General features: G+C 32.2%; 1 protein-coding gene across 5 annotated transcripts in view; it reads left to right on the forward strand.

Moving 5' to 3' along the window:
- LOC128867415 (protein FAM13A) overlaps positions 1-14,311 on the forward strand; it is a 211,410-nt gene extending 197,099 nt beyond the window's left edge. For all 5 annotated transcript variants that reach the window (XM_054108602.1, XM_054108603.1, XM_054108605.1 and 2 more), the window contains one exon: positions 11,572-14,311. In XM_054108602.1, coding sequence (XP_053964577.1) covers positions 11,572-12,300 — 729 coding nt within the window. In that variant the 3' untranslated portion in view covers positions 12,301-14,311. The remainder of the gene's footprint in view (positions 1-11,571) is intronic.
- Positions 14,312-24,945: the final 10,634 nt, after the last annotated feature.

Genomic DNA, 24,945 nt, shown 5'->3' on the forward strand with positions numbered 1-24,945 from the left:
ATTTTTTTGTGAGCAATTAGAGTGAATGAGATTAATTTTTGAGCTCCATTAAATGCCTTTCTGTTACTGATTTTTATTTTAATTTTGTTACTTTTAAAGGCTCATTTTATTAGTCAGTTTTTTTGTTGAGGTTTTTTCATATTTTGTTATTGTTCACCAGCATCATCAACTCTTGTTTACATTTCTGAGCTTTCTTCAATACACATCAGAATATTCCCATTTGTATGTATCTCCTTATATGCGTGTAGGTGTGTGAATTTGTTTGCGAATACCGACATGAACAAGTATGTTACGGTTTTCCGTATAAAAAAGAAAAAAAAAACATCCAAACAACAACAATAATGTAAGCAAAGAAGTGAGATAAAAACAAAAACTGGAAAAATTTAACGAAAGCGAAATGCAAGCGAACCGACAACCAAACACAGTAGCAAAACGAAATGCACGCCCACTACTTGTTGGTATTTTAAGCGTTGAGAAATTTCGCAAGGAGACACGGCAGCGAGCCACCTCACGTGTATACGCCACGCATTAAAGTGATTAAGCGCTGCTAAATTTAAATACGTCGACGATGAAACACAAAAATTGTGCAACCAATGTACATTAGCGGAATATTAAAAGAATATGATGATATGCAACAACAATAATACGATAATAATGGGTGATGAAAATACACATTTGTGTACTTCCTACAGCTGTGTGGACAATAAAAGCAGTACTATAGTATATTGCAAGGTTTCTACTATGTTTTTCGGGTTCTGTTCATTAAAATATAGTTTATACTACAACAGAAAAAAAAACCGTATAACACAAAGTTTCATACATTGCACAACATTTTTACAAATTGAAAAATGCAAAAAAAATGTCAGCAAAATATCAAATGTTTTCGTCGGAATTTTTAGAAAATTTCTTGTGCGTCAAGTTTTTAGCCCATTCAATTTTAATACAATATTGAGTCAGTTTAAAGCAGCTCAAAGTTGCGCTCAGTTTTGATAATTTTTGTTTTTGTAGCGCGGGGAATTCACAAGACCGTCTGCAAAAAAAAAAAAACAACAACTGTCAAAATGTTTGAGCCACTTAAAAGTTGCACTTCATTACACCAAAATGTAATGGACTAAAAAAAGAAATCTCGAATTTTTTCAAAAAATTTTGTTTAAAAAAATTTTTATTTTGATGAAAATTTATTAATTTTTGTTTTAGTTTGAAACTTTAAGTTACGTGGTTTTTGTTGTGGTATAAACTAAATTCTTATGAAAACAAAACAAGCAAAAGAATTAAAATTTCACGCTGCTATTGTTCTGCACACAGGTGTACAACAGAAAAGCTCATGTGTCTGCCAGTGATTTTCAAATAAGAACTTTTCTAAGCTCATATACGTATCGTCATCGTATGTGACTAAAGTCTAAGTGAGCGTTTTTCAATTTTTTGTCTGTCTGTTTGTTCAGTGTAATTTCCTAAGCGGCTGAACAGATTTTGCTGTGACTTGCACTGATCGATAGATGGCTCTTCTAAACGGGTTATAGGCTATAATTTATACCGAAAATACGCGCACTAGGTAGCGCCGAGGCTAAGTTATATGAATAGAAGTTTGCTTAAGCAGCATTAAGAAAAATATCATTAGGAAAATCATGGGGGATTTTTATGCAAAACCACCAGCTTTTCATGGCATCCATGACTTACTACACTAAATTAAAATACCAAAAGGAAAATATAATGCAGCCACTTTTTGTAATATAATATACAAAAAAAAAACCAAAAAAAAAAAAAACAAAAAAAAACCAAAAGCTTCGCCTTGGCGCCACCGTGGCTAACTCTTAACTTATGTTTAACAAATCAAATGCTAACTAAAAGCAATCACATTCGGAGCAACAGTGAATACCTCCAAATAAGCGCATAGACATTTGTTTTTAAAAAAGCTTTTAGTTTTTAATTTGTGTGTCCAATTTGGGAAACGACGTGTGAGTCTTTTAAGAGATGGCTATTTTGAGTAGCCATCTTGCCATCGTCTGTCAGTTTTGGATAATTGCGTTTATTTTTAGAAAAAAAAAAAAAATTGAGCGACTAATACAATTTCAGACGAGTATACCTACATATAAATGTATCTATTTTGCATGCTTCATCATTTCGAAATTATTCACTGCTGATGACGCTTTGTTGAGTTTTTTTTTGTTTTTTGTTTTTGAATAATGATGTATCCAACGTTTACTCTTCTCTCTTTGACCTTTTCTATTAAAATTCACTAGCTGTGTGTATGTAAAAGAGAAGGTCTAGGAATTTGTTATGGTTCTAAACTCACTAAAAGCGCACTAGTTCGGTACTACTCATGCAAAGCAGTTCTAAAAGTTTTCATAATAACCTACCAAATTACTCTGATAACTCTTAGAGATGAACCCACATTTTGATACTTGTGAGTTTAATTTACTAAACAAAAAGAGACAACCTCTTCGGTTTACTGACTTTGATAGATATTTTGTATGGATATAGAGAAGGAGGTAAATGTAATCGCAATGGAATTGATCAAGTTACATTTACGCAAACGTGAAAAATTACGAAACATTTATCAAATTCATGAAAGATATGTTCAATTTCGATTGAGCATCAGACGTTAATAAGTCAACAACACTAAGAGGCAACATCATCGATTTGCCTTTTTCAAGACACTTTACACTCGAAACACTCCCTTTCATTTCCTACTTTTCCTATCATCGTCCTATTCTCAACAGAGAAATCGTTCACTACCATGCACACAGGAAGAAAGCATATGCAAATACAAATATGTGAATTTATATACATATGCGCGTATACATTTATATATATGCTCACTCAAGTAGGAGAGAGCCAGATGCCGAACACGGGGCCGTGCCGCTTTGTCGTTCGTTCCGCGCTCTCGCTTGCAGCATGAGCAAGATAACACCGCATTTTTTGGTGCGTGCAGCCGGCTACATCGAATCATAAGACTTTATGATGTCTAAAAAAACGTTATGCTGGGGTAATTGCGTCCCTAATAAAGCTAGTTTCAGTATATAAGCAAACAAATTTAGAACTAACCTATCCCTGAGTTACATTGAGAACACATCTGGGTGCTCTTGTGTCTTCGGAAGAGATCTACAATAGATATCGCCAATTGCTTTTTAGAGTCACAATTGCTTTTTAGAGTCACAATTTACTTTGAATCTATACTAAGAAAATACCATAATAAGCAGAGCTTTATTGAATATTGAATGCCGTCGTCTACTTGTCCTTAGCGCTATTAATTCTTACCCCTACGATTTCTTCTCATATAGACTCCATTGCAAAAGTATCAACATTTTTTTTTATAATAACTTAGAACTTAGCTCAAAATTTTTATTTTATATATTTTAAAATGCTATTAATTTCGAAATTCTACCAAGCCTTTTAGCTTTTTTAGTCAGAATTTCTAGAACTTTTCTGAGTATGCAATTTTAGAGCTGATGGAGTTCTAAGTCTGAGAGAGTGCAAGTTTCAAGTGACTACAAAATACCCTTGATTTTTGACAATTTTTTTTCGCTTTGCTCCCACGCCTTTTCTTCCAGAGCATTTTTGAACGAAATGTGAATTGTGAAATGTGTGCAGAATTTTCAGAATTTTTCTGGGCTTGCAGTTTTAGAGCTCATGGAATTCTAAGTCTAAGAGAGTGCAAGTTTCAAGTAGCTATAAAATACCCTTGATTTTTGAAAAATTCTTTTCGCTTTGTTCCCACGTCTTATCGTCCAGGGCATTTTCGATTGAAATATGAGCTACAATAATACAATGCAAAGTTTCGAATTTCATTCAAAATTTATTAAAATTCTATTAACGTATTAAATTCTGTGAAAACTTTTTAATCAGAATTTTTCTGGGTTGCTTATTGACAATTTGTTTGCGCTTTGTTCCCACGCCTTTTCGTCCACATTTCGAATGAAATGTGAGCTGCAATATTAACGCTTCTAAATCTTTTCCTCTTGATCTCAGCTCAAAGCTTTTTCTTTAATAACGCAACTTTGTTAGCTTAGCTAGCATCAAATTTCGCTGCTAAATAATTTAGAAGCTTAAAAGTAGCAAAGGATTGATCGCGAAATGGTGACCCTCTAGTGCCAAATGATGGCCCATTACAGTTTATTATGCATCACGTGTGCTCCTTGGTACGTTACGCCTTTCATTTGCCCCGAGCTTTTGTTTATTATAAATGATTTACTTATTTCACTATTTATCTTTCTGTTTATCATCACCATCAAACTTTAATTGCATTGTTTCTTTTTTTTTTTTTTTTTGCTTTCATAAACTCAATATAGAACTTCATTAAAGGGCGGCATGAAACTGTAGAAAAGATCAGTAAACGTCATAAACCTGTAAAGATTATAAAATGTGGCAGACTATTGTATAATTACCTGAATAGCTGTCATTAAAAATATTTAAAAATAAACTTGTCTTTCTTTTCTTTACTTTATTATTTGAATAAAGACGGCAGGCACAATTCAATTATGATATTTGCAAATTGAAATATTTGCAATGCTTATATTATACTTATACCTATACACATACATATATGTATATACACTTGCTTACACATATACAAGCGCAAAAACTGTAGGGGAATTGTTGTGCACCTCTAGGCAGCTTAAAGCGTATTTTGATGATTGATTGCATTATATTCACATTTTCAGGTTTGCCACTTGCAAAAATTTTCCATTACATTGTAGTTATCTAAATACTTATGAGGGTAGGATGAAAATAATCAAGCAGACAAGGAATTCCATTTCTAGTCGCCATTGCGGGTATTGCTTTATTTTGAGAGACCAAATAAATCAAACTAAATCATAACTAAATTCATTAAATTGCCTTGAAAACACGACGAGTGAGCTTCCTCGATATTAGGCTTGCACTGCAGATTGAGTAGCGGCTCCAGTTTTCACGCACAATAATCGACCAACCAACCGTATAGGGGTTGTGTCTGGTTTATTAAATAAATTGAAGCTATCATACATATTTACATGCATAAACTTACATGTTATGTCTATACAATCCCGAATATGTCGGCGTGACAATGCAGCGGTTAAAGTACAGAAAAAATCGAATGAAACGAAATAGTAGAGCTACGAATTAATAGGGGTTAGGGCAAGTTTTATATATACGTATTATTATTGACTCCAGTATCTACACTTGTAGAATTCTTATTTATAGTAATAAAGGCCTATTTGTTTGGCATACACCTCAAGTTACCCATTTTGCAACTAGTACAATTGTAGTCACTCTCGGACTAGTATGCGACTTCTTCCTTTAATTAGAATGTTTGCCGAGTAATTTGACTTTTCACTGTAGGGATACTGCAATACGCTACGTATGTATGTATTGTACGTATGTATCTTTTAGTTTTGTGTTGTTGGTAGGTATAAACATTTGTGTTTGATTTTGTTGGAAAATTTGTGAAATGCAATTAGCACTTCTTTATTGAATTTCATGGCAGTTATTTTATTTGATATAGCGCTTGAAAAATTCTTATTTCCCTGCTCTGCACCCTTTCATAAGCATATTTTTGTTTACTAAATTATGAAAAGATTTCTTCGCATGCATTGCTGTTCTTCGCTTCCCTTATTCCCCCATTTCTTTTCTAAGACATAATTTTAATTTTTTTCCTCCCTTTGGCATTCCTTTCGAAAATGTGCGACGTTCACGCTATGCATTTTTATTTAATTTTTGCAATGTCGCAATTTTCTTGTTCGCACATCAAGTCAAGTGTGATAGTTTTTACAGGGTGGTCCATGCATCGTGACATCACTTGATGGATCTAAGATTTAGTTTATGGTTAGGCATTTCAAAAATGGCTGATTTTCGATTTGGCAAAGTTAGCAACTATTAGAATCGAATATCGGCTGCTTAGAAAGTGCAATTCACAACTATATTCAGTCGGTGCGATTGCGAAAACTTATAAGACTCTTTTCGTCTATGCCGACTAGCTCTTTAAGGTTTTCAAAAAGCGGCTTGCCAAGGGTTAACATCCCCGTCTTTCATAGGGCAGGAGATTTACAAGGGAAGTGGATGATAGTTTCCTTTTTCTCCAGTTGATTACAACTATGGCAGTAAAGGGTTTTCCAATAACAGCTGTTATCTATCGCTATCGAGAGCTGATTAACGATTTTTTATGGCCGTAATTGGATGGCATTGATCTGGACAACGTTTATTTTTAACAAGACGGCGCTACGTGCCACACAAGCAATGAAACCATTGATATTTTACGAGAAAAGTTTCCGGACCGTGTTATCTCTCGAAGAGGTGATCACAATTAACCACCGAAATCTTGTGATTTAACACCTTGTGACTTTTTTCTTTGGGGCCACGTGAAATAGAAGGTCTACGCCAACAGCACAGGGTAGGTTCAAGACCTCAAAGATGGAATGCGTTAGGCTACCGAGGACAAAAAATTTCATTGAAAGGAGATTGTCCTGTAAGCGTGGTCGTGGTGGTCATTTGCCTGATTTTATTTTCCACTATTAACGGCACACCTTCCTCTTTATAATGAAATAAACATCCGTTCATTTATATTAGAAAATAGCATTTTTCTTTGAATATCAAAATAACACCTCTTATTAGATAAGCCTATATATATTTTTAGGGATTCCCGTTTGGCTGCTTGCTCTCCTATAGGTCAGAAAACAGTTATCACTACCGTGAGTCTGCAGGCATCCTTTCGTGTCATATTGCCATAACGCAAGGTTTCCTCTTTCCAAATAAAAATGAGTGAATGGAAAAATATGAAACTAAATTCGAAATGCTAAATGAACCGTCCTTTATTTTTTGTCGCCATTTTTACTTAACTCTTATAACAAATTTTTTTCTCAACATTTTTTTTTTGTTTTTATTTAAAACGTTTCTTTTTTTGCTTTATTTTGCTCAACCGTTTTTTTGTGCGCTCGTGACTTGCTTTTGCACTTATTTAGACTCATTTAAATAGCAGCTAACTTTTGTGCGCTTTTCGGTTGGTCGTCTGATTAATGTTAAATGTAAGAGTCAACAAATTGTGAAAATGTCAGCTATTTTGACGCAAGTCTTTATAGCTTGAACTACATAGAAATAATATTTTGAATGGCTTTGTGCAGGAGTGAAGGGCAAATAGATGATTTTGAAAATAGAAATATTCGTACGTTGCCAATGAGAAGTGTAGTGGAAAAATCTTTAATTAACACACAAAATTGAAAACTTGCGAAAAAAAATTGTCTACACCCAATGTTTATATAATTTTCCCTTTATATAAAAGAAACTTGATTTCACGTTAAAATTAGCAGAAAATAAGTGGATCATAATTTAATAAAATTTATGAAGTATTACTGTTTTTTCGCGTCAACTTGTTTATAGTTTTAGTTTTAACTTTTTTGTTGCTTTAGTGCCAGAACTTGGAAGATTTTTATAAATACCTTTGCCATGCATTAGGCGACAAGTGATTCAATTCGTTTTAGTGGTGAGCAGGCAAGGAAAGAGATGGTAGCGGTACAGCGCTCTTATCGTTAAAAAAATGTGACTGATAAAATATTTCCTTTCGAAAATAAAGTCAAAGGTATATTTTTAGTTATAAGATATTAAAAGAAGGTGTAGAAGGTGTAGTGCAGGATAAGAGTTTATTTATAAAGTCACATTCTAAAATATTTAAAAACCTGCATTGGACTTGTGGAACACTGAGCTTCATTAGTCTTGTAAGTCTTGAAGTCACAACGAAGACTTTGAGTGAGGCTTGCCGTCTTATTTTATGAGACTTTTTGTCTATGCCTATGCATGGAACCATACAAATACGCTTAATGGGCTTGTGGAATACTTAATATATCAATTACTAGGCTTTATTTAGCTCTAACAATGAAAGCGATTGTTTAATTCTAAAAGTGTCACGTTTCTGCTCTATGAATTTAAGTCATAATGAGATAAATTTATTTACAAAGTAAGCTTTGCTAATTGTAAATACCAGCTAATTGCAAATAACAAAGAAACACGCAGAAAATAGTTAATTTTTAATTCAACAACTCTGGCGACTTCTGAACAATACCACTCAACTTGATACTCTCTCCTAACGGACACCTCTCTTAAGCGTACACCTCCCATTAGCGGACACTTTTTTCAGTACTTACCACAAATGCTTAAGATTTTTTTTTTTTTTTTTTCTCTTGATCTGAAACCCTTCCATTACATATAATATTATATACTTTTTTTACACTTTTCTCATAAGTGAACAATTGTTCAGTGCTTCAGTGCTCAGTGACCGCTTAAATGAGAGAACACTGTTCTACAAGACGCTTAGAGGCCACTAGCAAATGTATATCAACTCACAAAATAAGGCAGACTGTGTCTTAACTCACCTTAACTTTGTGTTGAAATCTTTGTATTGTAGTACCCAAGGCGAATTCATTCATTGTGGTGGCACTAGAACAGCTATATTGATTTTCCACTTGTGAATTGATATTTTGAATGCCAAAGTGACCTGCGTCTTTGTTATTCCTTTGCTCTTTGTTTGTTTGTTTACATTCTGCATGAAATTTTGATAGTCAAAATACCATTCTCGTATCTGCTCGAAGAGTGAACCACGTTCGGTTCATCAGAAAGACATAATCACTAAAGATATTGCTAAAAAACAGTCCTTGATATTATTACGAAGTGTGAAGATCGTTGACATGACAACGATAATAATAACAGAATACGCGTGGCATCGAAAATTGGATATCAAAAAGCTAAGCGCAAGCTGGGTGGATACTGCGTTTGCTCTTTTTAGATTCTTTATGACGTTTGCACTTAGACTTTGATATTTTGTGCCCGCGTTTGCTCACAGTGTACCAGAAATCCAAGCAGATGATCGACTCGAAGCAAAATTTAAGCGTGATTGAGATTAATTTATGATTTGATTCATAACCATTAATGAAATCCATTATAGAGGGCAAAGAAAAGTCAAACTAGTGGATATGACCGGGCTCATTGGGATGTATCTTAGAGTGGAGAGAAATTTTTTTGAATCGCTTCTGGCAGACCTGGAGAAAGTTGCCTTTTAAGCCCAGAAATATGAGTGCAAACAATTATTTGTCCCATTCTCTCTTAAGGGGGGAGCCTGCTTTAGAGGCTTCAAAAAATCGATTTTCTCGTAGATTTTTTTGGGAAGGAAAAAAATATTCGATTGAAATGAAACTTTCTGGTTTTATTGTTATATATTACAGCAGTCTTCTCAAATTTTTTCATTAAAATATATGCCATATTATGCCTGGTACAAGCATTTTGCCGAGGCGCCTCGAGTGTGCATGTCTCGTGCGGCGGGAATGATGCCGGTCGCAACTTTCATCTGAAACCAAAAACCCAAACAATTTTTAATTTGGTATAGTATAGCTTCTAGTTAAACCAAGAAAATTAAACAAAAAGTGAGAAATTCAACAATTTTTCGCTAATTAAAAAAATTGATTTTTTTGGAAAAACAAATTCACTTTAGATTGTTTAAAAAGTGGGTTAATCATAACTTTCTTAAGGTTTTTTAGGTTCAACTAGGAGATAATTCCGAATACAATCAATGTTATCTCGTTTCGATAGGACGTTTAACTTTTTCCCTATCTTTCCCGCCAATTAGGAACAATCGCAAAAATAAAAAACCGAGAAATCGCTTGACGCTTGCTCACAATTTCTTCTGTAACTCCGAAACTATTTTGAATTTGCTTCTGAAATTTTGAGGACATATTCTTGAATAGTTTGGGAAGACATTTATGCAAAAAAAAAATCGATTTTTTGAAGCCTCTAAAGCAGGCTCCCCCCTTAAGTCGTGCCTCCGATATCAAGTTGTGAAAGGAAATACATCAACCTTTGAGCAAATCGTCTTTTCGAATTTCGGATAGTTTTAACTTATTCCTTCCTCTCTTTACCATTTATTATGTATCAAGTAAATCGTAAAGTATCGAATGGCAAGTTGTGCTGTATTTTTTGCTTGCCTGAAATGTGAATATGTATACATTAATTTCAAAGATGATGTTTTTCGTCTAATGAGGGAAGACCGATTCCACCTGGCCACGTGCAAAGATTATTCGATTATTAGCCAACTTTTCATTGCTATGCCTGATTCTTATGAGTTTTAAAATAATAGGTCTATTTATAAGTTCGTGCGGTTTTACAACAGATGGCGTAACTTGATTATTATTCCATCGATCCACATTTCCAAACATTCATTGGAGAGCTACTGTCGTAAGGCACAAACGTCAGTATAAGTTTTTTATTTGAAGCGTAAACAACAATATTTTTACCACACTTGAAAATGTCGAATTTCGTGCCAAATAATGTGTTTTTGCGGGGAATTCTTCTTCATTATTTTAATATGAAGAAAAAAGCAGCCGAAAGTCATCGTATCTTGGTGGAAGTTTATGGTGAGCATGCTCTATCTGAGCGAACGTGCCAGAAGTGGTTTGCACGCTTTAAAAGTGGTGATTTTGGCTTGGAAGACGAAGAACGCGAGGGTGCGCCGCCAAAGTTCATGGATACCGAATTGGAGGAATTGCTCGATCAAGATCCGGCTCAAACGCAAGAAGAGGTTGCAAAAACTTTGGGAGTTGATCAATCAACCATTTCCAAACGTTTAAAAGCCATGGGAATGATCCGAAAGGTAGGCCATTGGGTGCCGTATGAATTGAAGCCAAGAGACGTTGAACGCCGTTTTATGGCATGCGAACAACTGCTTCAACGGCACAAAAGAAAGGGTTTTTTGCATCGAATTGTGACTGGCGATGAAAAGTGGGTCCATTACGACAATCCAAAACGTCGGGCAACGTATGGATACCCTGGCCATGCTTCAACATCGACGTCGGCGCAGAATATTCATGGCCTGAAGGTTATGCTGTGTATCTGGTGGGACCAGCTGGGTGTTGTGTATTATGAGCTACTGAAACCGAATCAAACGATTACGGGGGATGTCTACCGACGACAATTGATGCGTTTGAGCCGAGCACTGCGAGAAAAACGGCCGCAATACGCCGATAGACACGACAAAGTTATTTTGCAACATGACAATGCTCGGCCACATGTTGCACAAGTGGTCAAAACATACTTAGAAACGCTCAAATGGGATGTCCTACCCCACCCGCCGTATAGTCCAGACCTTGCGCCATCCGATTACTATCTCTTCCGATCGATGCAACATGGCCTGGCTGACCAGCACTTCCGTAATTACGATGAAGTCAAAAAATGGATCGATTCGTGGATTGCGGCAAAACCGACCGAATTTTTCACAAAGGGAATCCGTGAATTGCCAGAAAGATGGGAAAAAGTAGTAGTAAGCGATGGACAATATTTTGAATATTAAATTTGTAACCATTTTACGTCAATAAAGTTTGAAATTTCGAAAAAAACCGCACGAACTTATTCATAGTCCTATTATATTTATGGCAACAGCTTTGCATAGGAGGCATTTTTCTCATTTTTTTTTAGAAATCATCGGCAGCATTAGAGATTACCAAATTGTTTGCTTTTCACACATTTGTACCCCTACTTGTGCTTAAAGAGAAATTATTTTTTTTATTACTTGCCATTATTTACTCACTAACTCATGCTTCTCCTTTTCGCTTCTATTTCCAGAATCTCGCTGACAAGCGCGAAGATACCAATCGCTCCGAATCACTGGACGAACTCAACGCCGATCAGCTGGTGCAAGAGAAAAGCGCCGTACAGCATGGCCTACTCTACTTTGAATCGCTCTATGGTCGCCCCGCCACCAAGGATGAACGCGATGCAGCACGTCCACTCTATGATCGTTACCGCCAACTTAAACGCATGGTTTTGCGCAGTGTCATGCAATCAGGCAGCGCTGCCGCCGGCGCACCCGAATTACCAACCATATTGGAAAATGAAGCAATGGTCTTCGAATTCACGCCACATCAGCTTTCATCGGCCAATAGCACTGAATCGAATTCGCCTAGCGATTCGACGGCAGCGCCAAATGCATCATCCGATGACTCGACCACCACCACAACTGGTGTCGCAGCTGATGCATCAGCGACCAATACAACCACAGCTACAACTACAACAGCAGCAACGACTCAGACATCAACTAGCGCTAGTGAAAATATTAGCGCACTAAATATCGAACAGTTGTGGGAACAATTGGAGAAGACACGCGAAGAGAAAAAGCTACTCAAGCGTACCATACGCGAGTACGAGACTATTTTTGAGGAACAAAATGGCCGCAAGATGCTGAAAAATGACCGCAAAACCATCGAAGAGACTTATGCGCAGTACAAAGAGAAGAAGGCGAAGACCCGTTTATTGCAGGAGCTCATCAAGAAGCAGAAACGTTCGTTCGCCTAAGCTGTGGCAGGAGTGACAAAAAGCGCTTTTGCGAAAGCTTCGCTGGATATAACTATTTTATATACAAATGGAAAGGAAGACGAGTGAAGGAAAGCTCAATTTTTATTTGTTTGTGGCGACGATGACAAATAGTTGTCGTCTTTTTTGTGGCAAAATGTATGCTCGATAAAGCTGTACTCGTAGCAGGGCAACACACCAACTCAAAGCTTTTGCAGTTGTAGAATGTAAAGCATGAAAGCTTTTTTATAGCGTACGGACGCAGATATATATACATACATATGTATGTATACGTATATATGTGACTATTCGCTTTTATTGGAATGTGGAATGCAGCGCAGCGTAGTGTTGGAGAAAGCGGAAAATATTATATGTAGCGGAACTATTATATATATTTTTTTTTGCGTAAAAAATAACAATAATAGATTTCTATAATGTCAACATTTTATTATTTGCTTTTTTTTGAATCATTTTTTGCATTGACTTGAATAAACTGATAGTTTGTCATGACAAAACATACTTTAGTTTAAATAATTAATTGTTATATTATTTTTATGCACTTATCTAACTAAAAAAATTATATTTATTTTGCATCTCATTTATTAAATATACATATACATACATACATATATACTTATATACCAAATGCGATTATATAATGCGGTTAACTGATTTAACGCATAGCCATCAAACAGTTATTTAGTTATTTAAGCTCTTGAGAACTGTGTTAATTTTTATAAAATTCACAAAAACTATTATAAATTAAATTTTAAGTGGAGCGCAAATTGAAGCTAAACAATGAAACAAAATATTGTAAAATGCACGAAGGAGCTAAAGAGAAAGTAAAGTTTCAAGTATTGAAAATTAGAAAATATGCATTGTTTTTAAAACAACCCAAAACGCTATTTGATGTACAACAAGAATATAATAAAAGAAATAATCTGCAAAGAAAACATTACCATTTTTTTTATTAAAAATTATACAAATTTTTGTAAGAAGAAATTATGCATGATGTTCGATTGAAAAAACCTAGTTGTACTGCTGAGAATAATTGAAAAATTTTGACTTCGGATGAGTAATAATTTTCTAGAAAACCACATACTAATAAAAATGCATATACATATCGCTCATTTACTTCACTAGGTCACAATCCAAGAAAGCAGAACGTTGAGGAAAACGGCTGCAAACTTTTGAACTCACTTTGCCTACGTAAGTAGAAGTAATAAAGATATATTTTCATCTAACGAAATACTAGGCCTCTTCTTTTCGTCAAGCGTTAGCAAGTGGCGAACAGATCAAGCACCTTGTATAAATGAACATATCTTGCCAATGCTGGAAGAGGCTGCCTTAAATTACATGCGTTTGTAAATTAGTGAATTTTACCAGTTTAATGGGGTATAATCAGACTCACTATCGGCCAAGCTTACTTGGTTACTTTGTGGTTGCTTTCGCATGAGAATTTTTCGTCAAGTTAAACGAGCAGAGAGATAGGCAGCAGAGAAGTGGCGAATAGAAGAGTCCTTAATAGATATCGCCATGAAATTTTGACACAGCATAAAAGAAGAGCTTGTGTCTTTACAGCAACATTCCCCGTATATGTATGGGGAATGTGTATGCTTCTACAACAACAACAACAAGCATGTGGTTTTTGGGCTTGTTCGATGCACGTAATAAAAGCGGCACTAACGCTGCACTGATGACAATTTGCACCTTTGTTGCAATTGCTCAACTGATATTTTGCTGAGGTTCGGCGAAAAAAATTTTTGAAGCCGATTTATTTGTCTTCGCGCGCAACATTTGCTGAATTTTTGACACTTCGAACGTGATGCTTTTGATAATGTTGCCAGAATTTTACATTGAACGTGATACTTTCACAAATCATGCAACACTGCGGTTGTGATTGAAGCTCGAACAAGCCCTTTGTTTGATTATGACACTATTGAATTAATGGGCGATATGTTTTATAAGTGTGGGGTATTTTACACTTTGTGACTCTAAAACCTACTAAGATTTTTTAATATTACAAAATTTTTTATATTAATAAAACAACTTTTTTTATGAAAACTAAAATTTTTGGTTAAAAAAAAACAAATTTTTTTATGAAAACTAAAATTTTTATCAAAAGAAAAATTTTTGTATGAAAACTAAAATTTTTATTAAAATATTTTTTTATGAAAACTAAAATTTTTATTAAAATATTTTTTTTTATGAAAACTAAAATTTTAATTAAAATTTTTTTTTTATGAAAACTAAAATTTCTAATTAAATTTGTTTTTTTTTAATTTAGTTTTAAAACTAAAATTTTTTTTAAAACTTTGAAAACGTTGAAATATTCATAAAAGGCAACAATTTAAGACACGTAAAATATATTTTACGGAATTGAATTTTATTTTCAGATTCAAATTAAAAACAAAAATAAAATAATGAAATATATTTTTTATTTATTTTTTTATAAATTTTTTATTTTATTCCTTTTAATTTTGTATTTAACTCCTTTTTTGTTAATTTTTAAAATTATTTTTTTAAATTCTTTATTCTACATAAATTTTTTTTTTCAATTAATATTCCTACATTATATTTAACAAAATTCAAATTATTTATCTGATTGTTGAAAATATTTATGAAGGGCAACAGTATCTGCATATATACATTTGTGTGTTAACACTTCATTTTGCGTAAGCAATGTTTTTTCTAATTATTTTTTTATTATGGATTTCAAATTGGCACTTTTCAATTGATTCATCAATTTTTTAACTTTTTCTTTTCAAATGAATACATTTCTTGGTTTACGGTGTATTTGAAATAATAATAAATAACATTTTTAGTTTTGATTTTTATTTAATTAAATTTTTTTGTTTTATTTTTTCATATTTTTATAAACGATTTTTAAATTTCTTTTATTTGTTTTAGCAGTAGCGTGAAGCTCGTTCATGTGACACATATTTTTTTCATATTTCACTCTAAAAATATAAATATTTTTATTCAACATTTGGGTTTTCCTTGATTATAATCACAACGACTACAATTTTAAACTCTAAAGGTTCGGGAAAAATAAATTTATTTAAATAACAAATTTTCTGCGAAAAAGCGAAAGTAAAATGTAAACTGTGCTCGAAGTTATTAATAAGAATGCAATTTTAGATGAAACATTTGCAGTGAAAACTACGTTATTCTTGCAAGCAAAAAACTATGGCAAGCAAAATTTGCTTTACGTCTAAGCAGCTTTATTTTCTAAAATTTTTGTTTATTAAAAAGTATTGATCTTTAATTCATGGGAATGTTTTTTATAGCCATATTTATAAAAACGGCTTTATAAAACGGCATTTGCATATTTTTAATATTTTTTTTTAAATAAATTAAAATTAAATATTTTTATTTTATTTTTCTCACATTTGGTTGTTGAATTAGTAAATTGAGAGGTCAGCCGTAACCAACATTTAACTTTATTATTTCGTAGCGGAAATAAAACATAATTTAAAAGAGAAACGTTTCTAAAAATAATTTTTAGAAGTGTCTTAAAATATTTTTTCTTTAACGTGCCCAATTTTTTTTGTCGGCAGTCTTTCATATGTGTACAAAGCTGCTTAAATTGAAAATAGATGCAATTTGAAAAGCAAAAAAATGTTGGTTAGGCCTGCTATTAATGCTAGTAGATATGTAAAGACATAAATTTGAATATATGCATGCATATGACAGCCAGTTGTTTAATTGAATTACATTTATTTTTTGAATATTTTTGTATCAATTTACAAATTTTGATTTTTTAGTTATTTGTTTTTTATTTGCTATTAATTTTTAATTTTTAAAGTTAATTTTTTCATATTCGCTATTAATTTTTAATTTAATTCGCATATTTAACTTCTTAAATTTGCTGATTTCAATGCTAAAAACTACTGTTTTGTTTTTTTCTTTCTTTGATTTTTTTTTTGGTTTTTTTTTGTCTTGAAAAATCTTTCTGTTTGCTAATTTCACTGTTAACAGGAATACACTTATTTCTAGTAGTATTTTGATGCCAATTCCTTAATAAGAAAATAATAAATCTAATGAAAATAACTTCGAACTTATTTGGAATACGTAAAATTCACCGTTGTAGTGAAGTACAGTACTGAAGCAATGAAATTGTTAAAAAAAAAATCCGCATAGTTTTATTAAAACGCGTGCTAATAATAATACTTTCCAAACAAAAATAATAAATTTCCTAATATTTGTAATTTTTTATATATCTGCAATTTTCAAAATTTTTTTATTTTTTTTTAAAAAAATTTAAAAATCTGCAATTTGTATATTTCTGCGATTTATATAATTTTTTGAAATTTTAAAAATTCAATGGTATTTTATTTTTCAATTTATATATATTTTTTTAATTCAAATTTGTTTTTTACATTTTTACATTTAAAAAATGCAATTGTATTATTTTATTTAATTTTTTTTTGATTAAAAATTTTTTTTTTAACTTAAAAAATTCAATGTTATTTTATAATTCAATTTATACAATTTTTTTTAATTCCAACTTGAGTTTTACATTTAAAAAATGCAATGGTATTATTTTATTTTATTTTTCAATTTATATATTGTATTTTCTTTAGTTCCAAATTTGTGTTTTACATTAAAAAAATGCACTGGTATTGTTTTATTTTATTTTGCAATTTATATAATTTTTTTTAAATTCCAAATTGGTTTTTTATTGTACATTTAAAAAATGCAATGGTATTATTTTATTTTATTTTTTTCTAATTAAATTTTTTTTTACATTTTAAAAATTCAGTGGTATTTTATTTTTCAGTTTACATAATTTTTTTGAAATTCCAAATTTTTTGTTGCATTTAAAAAATGCAATGGATTATTTTATTTTTTTTTGTTTTTTAATTTAAACTTTTTTTTACATTTTAAAAATTCAATGGTATTTATTTTTCAATTTATATAAATAAGTTTTTTTAAATTCCAAATTTTTTGTTGCATTTTATAAATGCAATGGTATTTTAGTTTTTAATTTATATAATTTTTTTAAACTCCAAATTTTTTTTTATATTTAAAAAATGCCATGGTATTATTTTATTTTACTTTTTTTTAATTTACATTTTTTGTACATTTTAAAAATTCAATGGCATTTTATTTTTAAATTTATATAATTTTTGTTAAATTCCAAATTTGTTTTTTACATTTAAAAAATGCTATGGTATTATTTTCTTTTATTTTTTTTTTTAATTAAATTTTTTTTTTTTAATTTCAAAATTCAATTGTATTATTTTATTTCTACAATTTATATACCTTTGTTTTATATCTTAAAAATTCTATGGTATTATTTTGTTGCCTTTGATATGCTTCAATTACATTTGTCGAAAAATAATATGCAACAATCCCCAAGTAAAGAAATAGAAGCATACAATTTTTATTCCAAGTTCCTTACCAAATAATCTTAGTTTTAAGCGGCAGCATGTTTTCTAATAATTAGTACTTCGAATTTTCAATTTATATATGTAAGGCATGCGCCCATCCAATCGTTGTGATAGTTTTAGTTAAAATTGTTTTTTTCTACTTTCTTTATTTGAAAAATAATGAAACAAATAAAAAAAAACGTTGTGGGCATGTTTGTGAAGCTATGCAAAAATAAAATACACAAAATATCTTTATACCAATTATATATACATATAGGTATATTTATCTGAGCAGTAATCATTTATTTACACTCTAAACAAAATATGCGAACAATGAAAATTGCACTTGAGCAAAATAAAATTTTGTTTTTTTTTTGTCTATATTCTTCTAAGAGTAAATGAAGCTTAAAAGTGCTGCTGATTGCCATATGTGTGTGGGAAATATTTGTAAACAATTTACTAATGAAAAATGCAAATATATGAAAAATGTATCACTAATAGCAAGGCAAAATATTTATGAGCATGAATGGTGAATTATCATATTTGCACAATTTATGCGCTAATGCGTTGCTACGAATATGTAATGAATGCAGTGACGCTCCATGGGAAGAATGTAAGGGAGCCGGCGTGCGTGTTTATATGTATTTGTGAACGAAATTTTTCATACATAATTCTTTGGAAGCGACATACATATAAAAATACATATACATATACATAAGTGGGCTATTGTATGGGTTGTTGTTTTTCTTTCTTTCGTGCATTACAAAACCTAATTCAAATTTTACATACACTTACACAACTATTACACCTATTCATAAGCATATATCAATATATAAATATATATAAAATATACATATATTTACATACGCTCACTTACACAATGACACACTTATTATTCATGATTATTAAGTATTCATTATATATATATATATATATATATATATCCAAATTGATATATAAAAAAATAATAATTGTTATAAATACCGTAAAGTGAAACAAAGTAAACTGCAATCATTGCAAATATTTTACTGTAAAAACTGAGTTGGAGTAAAAATGCTGTTAAAAGCAATTGACATTTGCCTATGAGTATAATTAAAAAAAAAAATCAAATTTATTCTTTTTAAAAGAACCTAATTATTGTGTTTGTTTTATTTGCATACGTATGCGTTGATTTTCACTTGGTTGGATTGATTTTTTCACTCACTGCGTTTTCAAAGGTTTTGTAAGTATATTTACATACATACATGCCTATATCATTATTTCATTCTTTGTGTACCTTAATTTTTCTTTATAATTTCATAGGAAACTGCAAAAATGATTATTTTTTATCAAAACTTTCACAAATTTTTACAATATTTATAATTATTTTGTAAATTTAAATTTAAAACTTTAATGGCTCCGAAGACGTGTTAGAATATTTACTTTCATCTTCAGATTATTCATTGTTCATTATGCAATATTTATTGAATAACAAACTTCACAAACTCAAATACACCCATCTAAGTTCATAATAAAAGCAGCGCTACTTATTATTTATTTTTTATTTTTGATAAAATAGGTACAGTTTACATTGCAAGAAAAACCGTTTAAATTCAAGTTTAAAATTTTGTATATTGTAAATAAAACAAGTCAGAGAATGTTCATCAAAATTTTTAATCAGAATTTCTAGAAAAACTTCAAGTGCGCAGTTTTATGGCCCATTGAATTTGGTGCAATAACATCGAACTTGACATGGCTCAAAAATCGTGTTGGTTTCTTTTAATTTTTTTTTGCAGACTGTCTTTTCTATTTTCACCATATAAAAAAAGCTTCGAGCATTAAATGTATAAGAGAAACAAAAAACTATTATTAAAAATTAACGTAAATATTCAACCACTTCAAGCTGACATAATATTACACCAGAATTGAATGAGTTACAAAACTGCATATCCAGAATTAAAAAAAAAAAATTAAAGTTTAGAACTTTTTAATATTTTGTACAAAGGTGGAAGTTTTGTATCTCATGACTTTTGTTGTAGTATAAACGGGCTTGTAATGAAAGCGGCAATACTGCTGCACTGATGACAATTTGCAACACTGTTGCAGTTGCTCAACTGATACTTTTATGATGTTCGGCAAACTAAAAATTTTTGATGCCGATTTATTTGTATTCGCGCGCAACATTTGCGAATTTTTGACACTTCGAACGTGATGCTTTTGATAATGTTGCCAGAATTTTCCATCGAACGTGATACTTTCACAAACCATGCAACACTGCGGTTATGATTGAACAAGCCCAACCATGTCAAAAAACACAATGTTCGAAAACTGACCGCTTTCAGTGAAGTGAAGCAACTCTTTCGCTCTTTCAAGCCTGACTTGTTGCTGCTTGGATGTGAGAACATGCGCCTTTTGGATATTGTAAGGCTTGACTTTGAGATCATTTTTCAGTGTGCGGCAGATGCTACGGTCAGATATTTCAGATATTTGCAGTTCTTTCGCCATTTGATTGGCACTTCGTTGGGGATTTCGCTCAAGTCGCTTCCTCACTTTTTGAACCATTTCACGTGACGTTGCAGTCTTTTGATGACCACCTCCATGCATGACGTTTAGCGATGCTACCAGTATCAGCTCACAACGGGCCCATTTCGTGGTCTAAGTGGCATCGTTGTCTCTATGTGCGATGCGGCTGCCAAACCTACCAGTATCATTTAAGATGCTCGAGCTCATGAACTATCAGTGGTTGTGATTTTCCAGCCAAATATAATGCAATCACTCTATTACGTTTGAAATTCATTACTGATTTTCTTTTTTTACGTTTACTCTCGGCAAAATGCTTCCGCGCGCTTGTAAACAATACTCTGGAATGTCCTTTAGCCACTAACAGACAGCTGATGCCCGTGCATCAGCTGCTTGAGCGCTCTGAAGTTGGTTACACTTCGGGTGCCGGACCCTGTGAGATTATTAATTATTAATTCCGGTACTCAAACAGGAGTCAATAGTCACTATTAATGATTTACTAATTACACGATTGAGGTTCAATGCTATCTATGGCACAGTGGTGCGGAATTTATTCTTAAATTATTGACAAGAAAGAAACTCAAGAGTGTAAAATTCTAAAATCAACTCAATATGCGAATTGACCTCTAACAAATTCACAATGAGTAAATCTGTTCAGAGGTGACGGGATTTCAAAATCAACAGAAGCAAAAAAAAATATTGTAGAATTCAAAATAGCCGCCGGAAAGTGGCACTCAGTATTCAAATAAAAGAACGGACCTGATCTTTTGTTCATTGCGATCCATTGTGATAGCCAGTAGATACATCATATTCAGTAGCAGTTGTTACGGAATTTCGTGAGGTCATCTGGAAAGGCCATTATAGCTTAAGTCATGGCACACCAGCATCATAAAGAAAAGTGTAGCTCCAGTAAAAGTTTCTTAGTGATCTATTACCTGGGTTCCCATGACGCTTTCACCTCTGTACGAGGTTCAAGAACAATGAGAAAACCATTTCCGCCACTATCTGGGAAAAATCGTTGTCAAAGCGATAGATCGGTGAGGAGTTTTCTGCACTTTTTCACAAGTTTGGAAGTAAAGGTGTTAGAGGATACGAGATGTTGTTTCGAAGCAGCTCATGTCGTATTGAAAAAAAAGTCGTTGCGGTTTTGATGAGTATGACTAAAGAGCTTTCGTGTGAGTTCTTTGTTTTTTTTTTTATAATATTGTAAAAGTTTTGAATATATTAAACATTTTTGCGATTTTTTTTTTCGTCCTTAATCTGATAGTGTTAAGTAATGTTCGAGTACAGCTTCATGAATTAAAATATTTTCTTTGTTCGTCGCGAGATGCGTGATTTATTTTCGTGAGTAAATGTGTTGTTAAATGCCCAGGTTAAGGTTGATGATTTTGAGAAGTAATATTAGTGGAAAAAATTAAGGAACTCGAAGAAATTTCCAAATTTTTCAAAAAGCTGTATCTCAGTTCAAATTGCTCTCACGAAAGTTTGGAAAAAGCAATTTGAAGTTTTTCAGATCTTTTAAGGAGCAACTTTTTGAAGTATTGGGCACTCCTAGGAAATAGGATCGTTTTGTCTTCGACCGTCGCTATCTCATCAAAGCCTTGAGTAAATTTTCTCTATATACATTCCACATCGTTTTTTCGGACACTTGTTTCCCCCTTACGTGACATAAATTTGAAAAATCTAGATGCTTTATTTGAAAATCGCAATAGTTTTAGATTGTGTTTTATTCGTAAAAAATTTTCGCACGAAAAATTTCTATTTTTTCCCAAAATTGCTGCCATCACAATTTCACGGATTTTTTGATTTGTCAATTATGATTACCATAAAAAATGTAAAGCTTTAAAAATTCCAAATAACACAGCCGGCAAATGCCAACAAACGATAGATACCAGAAACTTTTAGGCTTCCCAGGTAGTAAGCTCTGAGCGCTTTAAGTCCTCGTAAACGCAGTGTAGCGAATTAATAACAGCGGCTCTACTGGCTTAATCATCTACGAGTCAAAGCATTTTATGCGTTATCTACCGGAAATAGTACAGTAATTCGGAAATACCGGCATGGATAAAAATTAGACCACACTTGGTATTTCTATTTTATGTGAGTCATTTTTTATTATTATATTGACTGTTTTGTTTTCGGATTCACTCAATTTCCTCACACTCAATTCACTCACATTTTTTTGCGGATGAGGAGTTTTATAAAGGCTTAATGAATTATCAAAGCTGCCGTCGCAGCTATGATATGTCCGGAGACTAAAAAACTCCGCCTTGTGTGGAATCGTCGCCCACCCTGAAAGCGCTTTCGCAGTACTTCAGAGTGCTGTTCCTTCCGTTCATTCATGAACATCTATAATCATTCATTTGATTCAGATTTAATTACCTAGTATATTATATATTTTTTCCTATTACTTACACTAGCCAACATTTACAAGTACTTATGGTATACTGTGTTAGTGTAAGTGAAAATGTTCAAAAATGTAAAGAAAAAGTGAAGTTTCGTTTTGATATATTTTTGGTAAAATATTCTTATATAATTGTCATTGTCACAAATGAGTAGATTTTCGATCAAATAAATATATTAGATATAAAAAATATCATGAGATCATATCAGATGATGATATCATATGATCATATGATGTGATCATATGATGTAGTCGTATGATGAGTTCATATTGTGCTAGGTGATCATGCGATGTGATCATATGATGAGCTCATACTATGTGATCATATGATGAGTTCTGTAGTTCACTTCAAAGCAACTTTATAGGCAAAAATAAATTAATGTATCAAACCCGGAAGTCTGTCTTATTTTAGGCAATTTGCAATTTATTTCGCCTTTGGAGGCGAAAGTCTTCCTCCTTTGAAGCATGCGATGGTTTTTTCGGTAGTTACGCGTAAGTGCCTCGACAACTGAATACTACTTCTTTTACTAACACAATACCATCCCATGATCCCATTTTCTCATTATTTTAATTTACCATTTCAAAATATATTGCATGTAGTATTAAAGCTTCTTTAGTTGAGTATTTCATTTAAAGTTTTTGTTTTTTCAATAAAAAGTTATAAAAATAAAAATTCTTTTAAAAATTATGCATACAAAAATTTGTATTAACAACTATAAATATACCACTTGTATGTATATGAATAATGAAGTTTTCTATGTTATATTTGAGAAAATGAAAGTTAACTTATTAGAAAACCAAAACTAGTGAAGTAGTTGCATATTTGATACATTATTGTACTGTATTTATTGATTCTATTTAGTATACGTAGTGTTAGCGATGAAAAGCTCTTTATAAATGTTGTAATTGTAGAATTCAAAAATTTATAGTTACGTATAATAATTATTACTTATGGATTATATATTAAAGATTCTTAAATTAAAATGGAAATATATATACATATATATCAATTTATAAAAAATTATACTCACTGAAATGAAAAAATATCAAAGATTACTTAATCTTATGGACTTTAAAAGAGAGCAAACGGATGTAGTAAAACAGAAAAGTTCTAACGAAATTAATATCTTGAAGCTTCAAACTCGGTACATTAGTAAGTTCTAACACAAATAAATGCATATAGCCCACGAAAAAAATAGAGCACCTTAACATTTTGATAAGTTTTGACTATTTTTTATGTATTTATTTATTAAATTAAATCATAATTTTTTTTTTTATTGAAGTATATTCTAAAACAAAGACCATCTTAATCCAAGTTTAAAATTTTGCCCAAGATGTATCAAAACTCGACAAATTTTCAGCAACATTTTTAATCAGAATTAAAAAACAAAAACAAATTGGTTACATATTTTATAGCCCGTTAAATTGTAGTAACTGGGAGGAGGAGCTCGGCCAAACACCCGAAAAGGGTGTAGGCGTCAATTCCATATATAGAGTAAGATCGGGTATTGTGGGCTATTCAGGTAATGTGGTCAACGTCTGTATTTTTCATAATAACGAAAGAAAGATTGCTTATGAACTTCAAAATTCATATAACGGACGTTTTACGCTGCTCGCCTTTTGAATTGGACTCCTTACTGATGAGCAGTTTATCAAAATATTTTGTGAAGTGCAGTCGATTTGTTTTTCAGTGGCGTGTAATATTAATGGTATTTTTCAGCAAGTGATTATTTTTTGAGTGTGAAAGTTCAGAGAGAACTCTTAAACTATTTTGCATTTTTTAATGAGCAAAGAAACTCTTTTCAAATTATTTAAACAAAAGTTTGTAATACATTTTTCTTGAAAGTGGTACAGTGGCTAATATGGGCTAGTCAGCGTCGGGTATTGTGAACTAGTAGCACACCATTTCCTTACTATTTTCCTAATTTTTGTTAATTTTCCCGTTTTGTAGTTCCTATACATATTTAGACATGCCAAAAATGGAGAAATAAGGAACTGGGACCCCGGTATGATGAAAAAAGCCATAGCAGCTGTTAGGAATGAGGAGATGGGCACCGTAATGGATGCCGTAACTGGAGTCCAACCACCACCTATTGGAGACGAAGAGCTCCAGCTTCCCCGTGAAAATCGTGTAACACTGGCACAATTACGTTCTGGATACTGTAGCAGGTTAAACTCCTACATATCCAGAATTGACCCCGACATTCCAAACACATGTCCGGCTTGTGAAGGTACCCCGCACGACACTAACCATCTCTTCACATGCCCCCTAAAACCGACTCATCTAACACCCCTCTCCCTCTGGACCCAACCTGTCGAAACAGCATGTTTCCTGGACCTACCCCTAGATGAGCTAGACGAAAACGACCGGTG

Source organism: Anastrepha ludens, chromosome 6 (genome assembly GCF_028408465.1).
Source record: "Anastrepha ludens isolate Willacy chromosome 6, idAnaLude1.1, whole genome shotgun sequence".
Taxonomy (NCBI): domain Eukaryota; kingdom Metazoa; phylum Arthropoda; class Insecta; order Diptera; family Tephritidae; genus Anastrepha; species Anastrepha ludens.